At 55.7% G+C, this 13,663-nt stretch overlaps 1 protein-coding gene across 2 annotated transcripts in view; it reads right to left on the bottom strand.

The window, feature by feature from the left end:
• Positions 1-252: 252 nt before the first annotated feature.
• LOC306970389 (arrestin red cell) overlaps positions 253-13,663 on the bottom strand; it is a 69,102-nt gene continuing 55,691 nt past the window's right edge. The window contains exons 11-16 of one of the 2 annotated variants that reach the window (XM_079566361.1): positions 10,482-10,554; positions 8,391-8,528; positions 3,231-3,314; positions 3,084-3,160; positions 2,759-2,813; positions 253-1,279 (exon numbers count right to left, since the gene is read on the bottom strand). In XM_079566361.1, coding sequence (XP_079422487.1) covers positions 1,192-1,279; positions 2,759-2,813; positions 3,084-3,160; positions 3,231-3,314; positions 8,391-8,528; positions 10,482-10,554 — 515 coding nt within the window. In that variant the 3' untranslated portion in view covers positions 253-1,191. Of the gene's footprint in view, positions 1,283-2,758; positions 2,814-3,083; positions 3,161-3,230; positions 3,315-8,390; positions 8,529-10,481; positions 10,555-13,663 lie in introns of both variants that reach the window. The other variant, XM_079566360.1, reaches the window with a different exon arrangement.

Below are 13,663 nucleotides of genomic sequence, written 5' to 3'. Positions count from 1 at the left end.
TCATGTTAGCATTATCCGTTAATATATTTATGGGCTGTTGAACCACTTTGCTCCTCTCCATGTCTTTGTATCTTTATTTAGTGGAAAATGAAAATTCAGCATTTGTTAAAGTAGTTTTTGAATAATTAGATAAAGTTTAGATATTCCCCGTTAAACATGACCATATATGGGCGGTTCCAGTCTGTATCTATCCCTCTTTGGATTTAAGAGCGTTGTCGGGGGGATTCCATGTGTCACAAACAGTACTTGTGAATAAATAAGTGTGAGAAAGACTCGGGAGCGCCCCCATGTGGGAGTGATTTCAGTCGACAAAATGTCATGAAATAAACATCGTAAAGAGAGTTTGGTCTGTGTTTTTACTCATTAAAAGTAAGAGGTTAAGGAGAAAATGTACCACTTTTCACATGCAGCATCTAAAGGACTAAAGTGGAGCTGAACCAGGACTAAAGTGGAGCTGAACCAGGACTAAAGTGGAGCTGAACCAGGACTAAAGTGGAGCTGAACCAGGACTACAGTGGAGCTAAACCAGGACTAAAGTGGAGCTGAACCAGGACTAAAGTGGAGCTGAACCAGGACTACAGTGGAGCTAAACCAGGACTAAAGTGGAGCTGAACCAGGACTAAAGTGGAGCTGAACCAGGACTGAAGTGGAGCTGAACCAGGACTAAAGTGGAGCTGAACCAGGACTAAAGTGGAGCTGAACCAGGACTATAGTGGAGCTGAACCAGGACTAAAGTGGAGCTGAACCAGGACTAAAGTGGAGCTGAACCAGGACTATAGTGGAGCTGAACCAGGACTAAAGTGGAGCTGAACCAGGACTGAAGTGGAGCTGAACCAGGACTGAAGCAGACGGTCAGGGTGAAGAGCTAAAGTGAATGTTGGAACGCGGTGCTGAGCTCTGGGCAGAAAGCCTGTTAGATATTTCAATTCTCTGATTCCTCTGTTCAGGGGAATGTGTCTGTACAACAAATAATCACAACTCCACCAGTTCAAAAGATTCACCAGGACTGGAGCCGCCGCTGCTGATGGGCGGGGCATGTGGTGCGCAGGTCCAGATGAACATTTGAACTGGCGCGTCGTCTCTACAGGTCTACACCCCTGTGCTGTGTCTACGTGTGGAGCTAGCTTTGTTTTCTCTCCAAATGTTGACTTTGTATGTGACTTTTCTGCAGGTTTTTTCGAGGCCGGGGTTCTAGCAGTCCTCGTCCTTGTCGTCCACGGCGCCTTTGAGCCGCAGCCGCGCAAAATCCTCGAAAACAAAGTCGTCGTCCTGTGAAATGCTGCTGTAGGAAACAAGACACACAGAGGAGTCAGGGTGAGCACGGTCTGCCAGAGACAAGCCCAAACTCCCCTTTACCCCAAAGCTCCTCCCCTTTACCCCCAAAGCTCCTCCCCTTTACCCCACACCCCTAACCGCTCCTCCCCTTTACCCTCAAAGCTCCTCCCCTTTACCCCATACCCCTAACCGCTCCTCCCCTTTACCCTCAAAGCTCCTCCCCTTTACCCCACACCCCTAACCGCTCCTCCCCTTTACCCCCAAAGCTCCTCCCCTTTACCCTCAAAGCTCCTCCCCTTTACCCCACACCCCTAACCGCTCCTCCCCTTTACCCCCAAAGCTCCTCCCCTTTACCCCACACCCCTAACCGCTCCTCCCCTTTACCCACAAAGCTCCTCCCCTTTACCCCACACCCCTAACCGCTCCTCCCCTTTACCCTCAAAGCTCCTCCCCTTTACCCCACACCCCTAACCGCTCCTCCCCTTTACCCTCAAAGCTCCTCCCCTTTACCCTCAAAGCTCCTCCCCTTTACCCCACACCCCTAACCGCTCCTCCCCTTTACCCCACACCCCTAACCGCTCCTCCCCTTTACCCTCAAAGCTCCTCCCCTTTACCCCACACCCCTAACCGCTCCTCCCCTTTACCCCAAAAGCTCCTCCCCTTTACCCCACACCCCTAACCGCTCCTCCCCTTTACCCTCAAAGCTCCTCCCCTTTACCCCACACCCCTAACCGCTCCTCCCCTTTACCCCAAAAGCTCCTCCCCTTTACCCCACACCCCTAACCGCTCCTCCCCTTTACCCCCAAAGCTCCTCCCCTTTACCCTCAAAGCTCCTCCCCTTTACCCCACACCCCTAACCGCTCCTCCCCTTTACCCCCAAAGCTCCTCCCCTTTACCCCACACCCCTAACCGCTCCTCCCCTTTACCCCCAAAGCTCCTCCCCTTTACCCCACACCCCTAACCGCTCCTCCCCTTTACCCTCAAAGCTCCTCCCCTTTACCCCACACCCCTAACCGCTCCTCCCCTTTACCCTCAAAGCTCCTCCCCTTTACCCTCAAAGCTCCTCCCCTTTACCCCACACCCCTAACCGCTCCTCCCCTTTACCCCACACCCCTAACCGCTCCTCCCCTTTACCCTCAAAGCTCCTCCCCTTTACCCCACACCCCTAACCGCTCCTCCCCTTTACCCCACACCCCTAACCGCTCCTCCCCTTTACCCTCAAAGCTCCTCCCCTTTACCCCACACCCCTAACCGCTCCTCCCTTTACCCCCAAAGCTCCTCCCCTTTACCCCACACCCCTAACCGCTCCTCCCCTTTACCCTCAAAGCTCCTCCCCTTTACCCCAAAGCTCCTCCCCTCAGAGTGAGCCACAGTCATCACCATGTCAGTAAAGATATATAAGGCACTATATAAACGATTACAAATAGGCTCCATTATGTCACCTGGTCTGATAAAGGTACTTTTCAAAGTAAACTGAACTCACTTTGTGTCGAACTCGATGAGGTTGGTGTCGATGGGAGGGTCCATCTCTGGCACCGCTGAGGGAGACAACACACATGTTAAACCTGAGCGAGATATTATCACACACTGAAGACCTGCAGAAGGTTTGTGAGTGTGTCCGATGTTTTCTCCTTCCCATTTGCTGTGAGGTCAAATATCTCCTATATAACCTGTAACCTATAACCTGCTTCAGCCAAGCTTCTTCTCACTGCAAACGTCCCCATCACCTGCGACTCTTCAATCCAGCAGCCTCTCAGTTTGACAGAAATGCCAGTCTCACAGAGAGGAACGTGGAATGAACTAAATACCTGAGTGTGGGCGGGACGCCGGGGGTTCCACAGGTTTAGGGTGCATCAGGATGAAGGGCAGCTCCACCGACACGTCTCTGTCACACAAAGGTCACTATTATGGGATATGAATTACATCAAGAGAGAGACAGAGGGATGAGTACGTACCCTCCACGGGACACCACCAGCTTCACCTTGACTCTGTAGGACACTAGGATCCCCAGCACCTCCTTATTGGTCACATCCTTCACTCTGTGGAGAGAAACCCAAGGTCAAAGGTCAACTTTATCTGTATAGCACATTTACAACTACACCAGCTGGGTTTTTAGGGAGGACTTAGAACTGCTTAGAGGGGCAGACCAGAAGCTCGGACTCCTCTGGTGACAGTGTGTTAGGCCCATCCAGCCCTGACCCGCTTCACCTCCTGACGACCCGCTTCACCACCCGACGACCCGCTTCACCTCCTGACGACCCGCTTCACCTCCCGACGACCCGCTTCACCTCCCGACGACGACCCGCTTCACCTCCCGACAACAACCCGCTTCACCTCCCGACGACCCGCTTCACCTCCCGACGACCCGCTTCACCTCCTGACGACCCGCTTCACAACCCGACGACCCGCTTCACCTCCTGACGACCCGCTTCACCACCCGACGACCCGCTTCACCTCCCGACGACCCGCTTCACCTCCCGACGACCCGCTTCACCTCCCGACGACCCGCTTCACCTCCCGACGACCCGCTTCACCTCCTGACGACACGCTTCACCTCCCGACGACGACCCGCTTCACCACCCGACGACCCGCTTCACCACCCGACGACCCGCTTCACCACCCGACGACCCGCTTCACCTCCTGACGACCCGCTTCACAACCCGACGACCCGCTTCACCTCCTGACGACCCGCTTCACCACCCGACGACCCGCTTCACCTCCCGACGACCCGCTTCACCTCCTGACGACACGCTTCACCTCCCGACGACGACCCGCTTCACCACCCGACGACCCGCTTCACCACCCGACGACCCGCTTCACCACCCGACGACCCGCTTCACCACCCGACGACCCGCTTCACCTCCCGACGACCCGCTTCACCTCCCGACGACCCGCTTCACCACCCGACGACCCGCTTCACCTCCCGACGACCCGCTTCACCTCCCGACGACCCGCTTCACCACCCGACGACCAGCTTCACCTCCCGACGACCCGCTTCACCTCCCGACGACGACCCGCTTCACCTCCCGACGACGACCCGCTTCACCTCCCGACGACGACCCGCTTCACCTCCCGACGACGACCCGCTTCACCACCCGACGACCCGCTTCACCTCCCGACGACGACCCGCTTCACCACCCGACGACCCGCTTCACCTCCCGACGACCCGCTTCACCTCCCGACGACGACCCGCTTCACCACCCGACGACCCGCTTCACCACCCGACGACCCGCTTCACCTCCCGACGACGACCCGCTTCACCTCCCGACGACGACCCGCTTCACCTCCCGACGACGACCCGCTTCACCTCCCGACGACCCGCTTCACCTCCCGACGACGACCCGCTTCACCACCCGACGACCCGCTTCACCTCCCGACGACCCGCTTCACCACCCGACGACCCGCTTCACCTCCCGACGACCCGCTTCACCTCCCGACGACCCGCTTCACCACCCGACGACCCGCTTCACCACCCGACGACCCGCTTCACCTCCCGACGACGACCCGCTTCACCTCCCGACGACGACCCGCTTCACCTCCCGACGACCCGCTTCACCACCCGACGACCCGCTTCACCACCCGACGACCCGCTTCACCACCCGACGATCCGCTTCACCTCCCGACGACCCGCTTCACCACCCGACGACCCGCTTCACCACCCGACGACGACCCGCTTCACCTCCCGACGACCCGCTTCACCTCCCGACGACCCGCTTCACCACCCGACGACCCGCTTCACCTCCCGACGACCCGCTTCACCTCCCGACGACCCGCTTCACCACCCGACGACCCGCTTCACCTCCTGACGACCCGCTTCACCTCCCGACGACGACCCGCTTCACCTCCCGACGACCCGCTTCACCACCCGACGACGACCCGCTTCACCTCCCGACGACCCGCTTCACCACCCGACGACCCGCTTCACCACCCAACGACCCGCTTCACCTCCCGACGACGACCCGCTTCACCACCCGACGACCCGCTTCACCTCCCGACGACCCGCTTCACCACCCGACGACCCGCTTCACCACCCGACGACGACCCGCTTCACCTCCCGACGACCCGCTTCACCTCCCGACGACCCGCTTCACCTCCCGACGACCCGCTTCACCACTCGACGACCCGCTTCACCACCCAACGACCCGCTTCACCTCCCGACGACGACCCGCTTCACCTCCCGACGACGACCCGCTTCACCACCCGACGACCCGCTTCACCTCCCGACGACCCGCTTCACCTCCCGACGACGACCCGCTTCACCTCCCGACGACGACCCGCCTCACCTCCCGACGACGACCCGCTTCACCTCCCGACGACCCGCTTCACCTCCCGACGACCCGCTTCACCTCCCGACGACCCGCTTCACCTCCCGACGACGACCCGCTTCACCACCCGACGACCCGCTTCACCTCCCGACGACCCGCTTCACCTCCCGACGACGACCCGCTTCACCTCCCGACGACGACCCGCCTCACCTCCCGACGACGACCCGCTTCACCTCCCGACGACCCGCTTCACCTCCCGACGACCCGCTTCACCTCCCGACGACCCGCTTCACCACCCGACGACCCGCTTCACCACCTGACGACCCGCTTCACCTCCTGACGACCCGCTTCACCTCCCGACGACGACCCGCTTCACCACCCGACGACCCGCTTCACCTCCTGACGACCACCCGCTTCACCTCCCGACGACGACCCGCTTCACCTCCCGACGACGACCCGCTTCACCTCCCGACGACGACCCGCTTCACCTCCCGACGACGACCCGCCTCACCTCCCGACGACGACCCGCTTCACCTCCCGACGACCCGCTTCACCTCCCGACGACCCGCTTCACCTCCTGACGACCCGCTTCACCACCCGACGACCCGCTTCACCACCTGACGACCCGCTTCACCTCCTGACGACCCGCTTCACCTCCCAACGACGACCCGCTTCACCACCCGACGACGACCCGCTTCACCACCCGACGACGACCCGCTTCACCTCCTGACGACCACCCGCTTCACCTCCCGACGACGACCCGCTTCACCTCCCGACGACGACCCGCTTCACCACCCGACGACGACCCGCTTCACCTCCCGACGACCCGCTTCACCACCCGACGACCCGCTTCACCACCCAACGACCCGCTTCACCTCCCGACGACGACCCGCTTCACCACCCGACGACCCGCTTCACCTCCCGACGACCCGCTTCACCACCCGACGACCCGCTTCACCACCCGACGACGACCCGCTTCACCTCCCGACGACCCGCTTCACCTCCCGACGACCCGCTTCACCACTCGACGACCCGCTTCACCACCCAACGACCCGCTTCACCTCCCGACGACCCGCTTCACCTCCCGACGACGACCCGCTTCACCACCCGACGACCCGCTTCACCTCCCGACGACGACCCGCTTCACCACCCGACGACCCGCTTCACCACCCGACGACCCGCTTCACCTCCCGACGACGACCCGCTTCACCACCCGACGACCCGCTTCACCTCCCGACGACCCGCTTCACCTCCCGACGACGACCCGCTTCACCTCCCGACGACGACCCGCCTCACCTCCCGACGACGACCCGCTTCACCTCCCGACGACCCGCTTCACCTCCCGACGACCCGCTTCACCTCCTGACGACCCGCTTCACCACCCGACGACCCGCTTCACCACCTGACGACCCGCTTCACCTCCTGACGACCCGCTTCACCTCCCGACGACGACCCGCTTCACCACCCGACGACCCGCTTCACCTCCTGACGACCACCCGCTTCACCTCCCGACGACGACCCGCTTCACCTCCCGACGACGACCCGCTTCACCTCCCGACGACGACCCGCTTCACCTCCCGACGACGACCCGCTTCACCTCCCGACGACGACCCGCTTCACCTCCCGACGACGACCCGCTTCACCTCCCGACGACGACCCGCTTCACCTCCCGACGACGACCCGCTTCACCTCCCGACGACCCGCTTCACCACCCGACGACCCGCTTCACCTCCCGACGACGACCCGCTTCACCTCCCGACGACCCGCTTCACCTCCCGACGACGACCCGCTTCACCTCCCGACGACCCGCTTCACCTCCCGACGACCCGCTTCACCTCCCGACGACGACCCGCTTCAGCTCCCGACGACCCGCTTCACCTCCCGACGACCCGCTTCACCTCCCGACGACGACCCGCTTCACCTCCCGACGACGACCCGCTTCACCTCCCGACGACGACCCGCTTCACCTCCCGACGACGACCCGCTTCACCTCCCGACGACCCGCTTCACCACCCGACGACCCGCTTCACCTCCCGACGACGACCCGCTTCACCTCCCGACGACGACCCGCTTCACCTCCCGACGACGACCCGCTTCACCTCCCGACGACCCGCTTCACCTCCCGACGACCCGCTTCACCTCCCGACGACGACCCGCTTCAGCTCCCGACGACCCGCTTCACCTCCCGACGACCCGCTTCACCTCCCGACGACGACCCGCTTCACCTCCCGACGACGACCCGCTTCACCTCCCGACGACCCGCTTCACCTCCCGACGACGACCCGCTTCACCTCCCGACGACCCGCTTCACCACCCGACGACCCGCTTCACCTCCCGACGACGACCCGCTTCACCTCCCGACGACGACCCGCTTCACCTCCCGACGACGACCCGCTTCACCTCCCGACAACGACCCGCTTCACCTCCCGACGACGACCCGCTTCACCACCCGACGACGACCCGCTTCACCACCCGACGACGACCCGCTTCTGCTCCTGACGACGACCCGCTTCACCTCCTGACGACTATCTAATTACACCTGTTTCCCGGGGCGTCACGGTTCAGTTCGATTTCCAGTGTGGTGGATAAAGCCAGGCCTTTGTGCAGTAGTAGTACAGTAGTATTTGGAGTATTGGTAGTACTTACATGGTGGATGAAGCCAGGCCTTTGTGCAGTAGTAGTACAGTAGTATTTGGAGTATTGGTAGTACTTACATGGTGGATGAAGCCAGGCCTTTGTGCAGTAGTAGTACAGTAGTATTTGGAGTATTGGTAGTACTTACATGGTGGATGAAGCCAGGCCTTTGTGCAGTAGTAGTACAGTAGTATTTGGAGTATTGGTAGTACTTACATGGTGGATGAAGCCAGGTTGGTGTCCTCGTGCTTGAGTTTTCCGTCCAAAGCGAGGCCCCGTTTCTCACGGTTCTTGTCGAGCGTCGGGGTCAGAGTGTACACTTTACAGAAGGTGGAGCTCGACGACACCTGGTCGCTATGGAGACAAGAGACATGACATCAGAAACGTTGCACCTGACTGCATCCAACAGATACAGTGGCAACTCGTTCTAACGTAATACCATCTCGTTCTAACGAGTTGCCAAAGTCGTGAGAACGACTATTTAAGCCCAACGCAGACGCTTGACGGATGCAGACGCGGGGCCGCGGGGCCGCGGGGGTTTGACCTGCTGCAGAGGCACAGACGGGTCTCGGCTGTGACAAACAGGGAGACGCCGTACACTTTGTTTAAGGGGATGATGGAAGCAGCGGAGACAGAACCATCATCAGGGCTCAGGTGGAGCATGTTAAATTGGCAACTCGTTAGAACGACATTGGCAACTCGTTAGAACGACATTGGCAACCCGTTAGAACGACATTGGCAACTCGTTAGAACGACATTGGCAACTCGTTAGAACGACATTGGCAACTCGTTAGAACGACATTGGCAACTCGTTAGAACGACATTGGCAACTCGTTAGAACGACATTGGCAACTCGTTAGAACGACATTGGCAACTCGCTAGAACGACATTGGCAACTCGTTAGAACGACATTGGCAACTCGTTAGAACGACATTGGCAACTCGCTAGAACGACATTGGCAACTCGCTAGAACGACATTGGCAACTCGTTAGAACGACATTGGCAACTCGTTAGAACGACATTGGCAACTCGTTAGAACGACATTGGCAACTCGCTAGAACGACATTGGCAACTCGCTAGAACGACATTGGCAACTCGTTAGAACGACATTGGCAACTCGCTAGAACGACATTGGCAACTCGTTAGAACGACATTGGCAACTCGCTAGAACGACATTGGCAACTCGTTAGAACGACATTGGCAACTCGCTAGAACGACATTGGCAACTCGTTAGAACGACATTGGCAACTCGCTAGAACGACATTGGCAACTCGCTAGAACGACATTGGCAACTCGCTAGAACGACATTGGCAACTCGCTAGAACGACATTGGCAACTCGTTAGAACGACATTGGCAACTCGCTAGAACGACATTGGCAACTCGCTAGAACGACATTGGCAACTCGCTAGAACGACATTGGCAACTCGTTAGAACGACATTGGCAACTCGCTAGAACGACATTGGCAACTCGTTAGAACGACATTGGCAACTCGCTAGAACGACATTGGCAACTCGCTAGAACGACATTGGCAACTCGTTAGAACGACATTGGCAACTCGTTAGAACGACATTGGCAACTCGCTAGAACGACAATGGCAACTCGTTAGAACGACATTGGCAACTCGTTAGAACGACATTGGCAACTCGTTAGAACGACATTGGCAACTCGCTAGAACGACATTGGCAACTCGTTAGAACGACATTGGCAACTCGTTAGAACGACATTGGCAACTCGTTAGAACGACATTGGCAACTCGCTAGAACGACATTGGCAACTCGTTAGAACGACATTGGCAACTCGCTAGAACGACATTGGCAACTCGTTAGAACGACATTGGCAACTCGTTAGAACGACATTGGCAACTCGCTAGAACGACATTGGCAACTCGTTAGAACGACATTGGCAACTCGCTAGAACGACATTGGCAACTCGTTAGAACGACATTGGCAACTCGTTAGAACGACATTGGCAACTCGTTAGAACGACATTGGCAACTCGTTAGAACGACATTGGCAACTCGTTAGAACGACATTGGCAACTCGCTAGAACGACATTGGCAACTCGCTAGAACGACATTGGCAACTCGTGGATTGATTTTCAAGTAACACGTATAATCTAAAATAAAATACTTAGACGCCCATGTGACATATGTCAATTTACAGATCTTGGACACCAGGGGGTGTTTCCACAAAATAACACCAGAAATGTGATAGATTTGATCCATTTACTCCGTTTCATATCCAGCATATTTTCCCTTAAAGAAAAAGGGCTCTGGTTCTAATGGGATAAAAACAAAAATACTCACTCTGCCTCCAGTTGAGCCACGGGACATTTGTACTGGGCAGTACTGAAGAGACAGATGTCTGCATACTGACGCACTGAAACACAAGTACACGGGTCAAAGTACTGAAGAGACAGATGTCTGCATACTGACGCACTGAAACACAAGTACACGGGTCAAAGTACTGAAGAGACAGATGTCTGCATACTGACGCACTGAAACACAAGTACACGGGTCAAAGTACTGAAGAGACAGGAGTACTGACGCACTGAAACACAAGTACACGGGTAAAAGTACTGAAGAGACAGATGTCTGCATACTGACACACTGAAACACAAGTACACGGGTCAAAGTAGTGAAGAGACAGGAGTACTGACGCACTGAAACACAAGTACACGGGTCAAAGTACTGAAGAGACAGATGTCTGCATACTGACGCACTGAAACACAAGTACACGGGTCAAAGTAGTGAAGAGACAGGAGTACTGACGCACTGAAACACAAGTACACGGGTCAAAGTACTGAAGAGACAGATGTCTGCATACTGACGCACTGAAACACAAGTACACGGGTCAAAGTACTGAAGAGACAGATGTCTGCATACTGACGCACTGAAACACAAGTACACGGGTCAAAGTACTGAAGAGACAGGAGTACTGACGCACTGAAACACAAGTACACGGGTCAAAGTACTGAAGAGACAGGAGTACTGACGCACTGAAATACAAGTACACGGGTCAAAGTACTGAAGAGACAGATGTCTGCATACTGACGCACTGAAACACAAGTACACGGGTGAAAGTACTGAAGAGACAGGAGTACTGACGCACTGAAATACAACTACACGGGTCAAAGTACTGCAGAGAGAGGAGTACTGACGCACTGAAACACAAGTACAAGGGTCAAAGTACTGCAGAGAGAGGAGTACTGACGCACTGAAACACAAGTACAAGGGTCAAAGTACTGCAGAGAGAGGAGTACTGACGCACTGAAACACAAGTACAAGGGTCAGAAAGTACTGCAGAGACAGGAGTACTGACGCACTGAAACACAAGTACAAGAGTCAAAGTACTGCAGAGACAGGAGTACTGACGCACTGAAACACAAGTACAAGAGTCAAAGTACTGCAGAGAGAGGAGTACTGATGCACTGAAACAAGTACACGGGTCAGAAAGTACTGCAGAGACCGGAGTACTGACGCACTGAAACACAAGTACACGGGTCAAAGTACTGCAGAGACAGGAGTACTGACGCACTGAAACACAAGTACACGGGTCAAAGTACTGCAGAGACCGGAGTACTGACGCACTGAAACACAAGTACACGGGTCAGAAAGTACTGCAGAGACCGGAGTACTGACGCACTGAAACACAAGTACAAGAGTCAAAGTACTGCAGAGAGAGGAGTACTGACGCACTGAAACACAAGTACAAGGGTCAGAAAGTACTGCAGAGACAGGAGTACTGACGCACTGAAACACAAGTACAAGGGTCAAAGTACTGCAGAGACAGGAGTACTGACGCACTGAAACACAAGTACAAGGGTCAAAGTACTGCAGAGAGAGGAGTACTGACGCACTGAAACACAAGTACAAGGGTCAAAGTACTGCAGAGACAGGAGTACTGACGCACTGAAACACAAGTACAAGGGTCAAAGTACTGCAGAGACAGGAGTACTGACGCACTGAAACACAAGTACACGGGTCAAAGTACTGCAGAGAGAGGAGTACTGACGCACTGAAACACAAGTACAAGGGTCAAAGTACTGCAGAGAGAGGAGTACTGACGCACTGAAACACAAGTACAAGAGTCAAAGAACTGCAGAGAGAGGAGTACTGACGCACTGAAACAAGTACATGGGTCAGAAAGTACTGCAGAGACCGGAGTACTGACGCACTGAAACACAAGTACAAGGGTCAAAGTACTGCAGAGAGAGGAGTACTGACGCACTGAAACACAAGTACAAGGGTCAGAAAGTACTGCAGAGAGAGGAGTACTGACGCACTGAAACACAAGTACAAGGGTCAGAAAGTACTGCAGAGACAGGAGTACTGACGCACTGAAACACAAGTACAAGGGTCAAAGTACTGCAGAGACAGGAGTACTGACGCACTGAAACACAAGTACAAGGGTCAAAGTACTGCAGAGACAGGAGTACTGACGCACTGAAACACAAGTACACGGGTGAAAGTACTGAAGAGACAGGAGTACTGACGCACTGAAACACAAGTACAAGAGTCAAAGTACTGCAGAGACAGGAGTACTGACGCACTGAAACACAAGTACAAGGGTCAAAGTACTGCAGAGACAGGAGTACTGACGCACTGAAACACAAGTACAAGAGTCAAAGTACTGCAGAAAGAGGAGTACTGACGCACTGAAACACAAGTACACGGGTGAAAGTACTGAAGAGACAGGAGTACTGACGCACTGAAACACAAGTACAAGAGTCAAAGTACTGCAGAGACAGGAGTACTGACACACTGAAACACAAGTACACGGGTCAGAAAGTACTGCAGAGAGAGGAGTACTGACGCACTGAAACACAAGTACACGGGTCAAAGTACTGCAGAGAGGAGTACTGATGCACTGAAACACAAGTACATGGGTCAGAAAGTACTGCAGAGAGAGGAGTACTGACGCACTGAAACACAAGTACAAGAGTCAAAGTACTGCAGAGAGAGGAGTACTGACGCACTGAAACACAAGTACAAGGGTCAGAGTACTGCAGAGACAGGAGTACTGACGCACTGAAACACAAGTACAAGAGTCAAAGTACTGCAGAGAGAGGAGTACTGACGCACTGAAACACAAGTACAAGGGTCAGAGTACTGCAGAGACAGGAGTACTGACGCACTGAAACACAAGTACAAGGGTCAAAGTACTGCAGAGACAGGAGTACTGACGCACTGAAACACAAGTACAAGAGTCAAAGTACTGCAGGGAGAGGAGTACTGACGCACTGAAACACAAGTACAAGGGTCAAAGTACTGCAGAGACAGGAGTACTGACGCACTGAAACACAAGTACAAGAGTCAAAGTACTGCAGAAAGAGGAGTACTGACGCACTGAAACACAAGTACACGGGTCAAAGTACTGCAGAGACAGGAGTACTGACGCACTGAAACACAAGTACACGGGTGAAAGTACTGAAGAGACAGGAGTACTGACGCACTGAAACACAAGTACAAGAGTCAAAGTACTGCAG

Source organism: Gobius niger, assembly GCF_951799975.1.
Source record: "Gobius niger genome assembly, chromosome: 11".
Taxonomy (NCBI): domain Eukaryota; kingdom Metazoa; phylum Chordata; class Actinopteri; order Gobiiformes; family Gobiidae; genus Gobius; species Gobius niger.
This window is presented reverse-complemented; position numbering and strand designations above follow the sequence as displayed.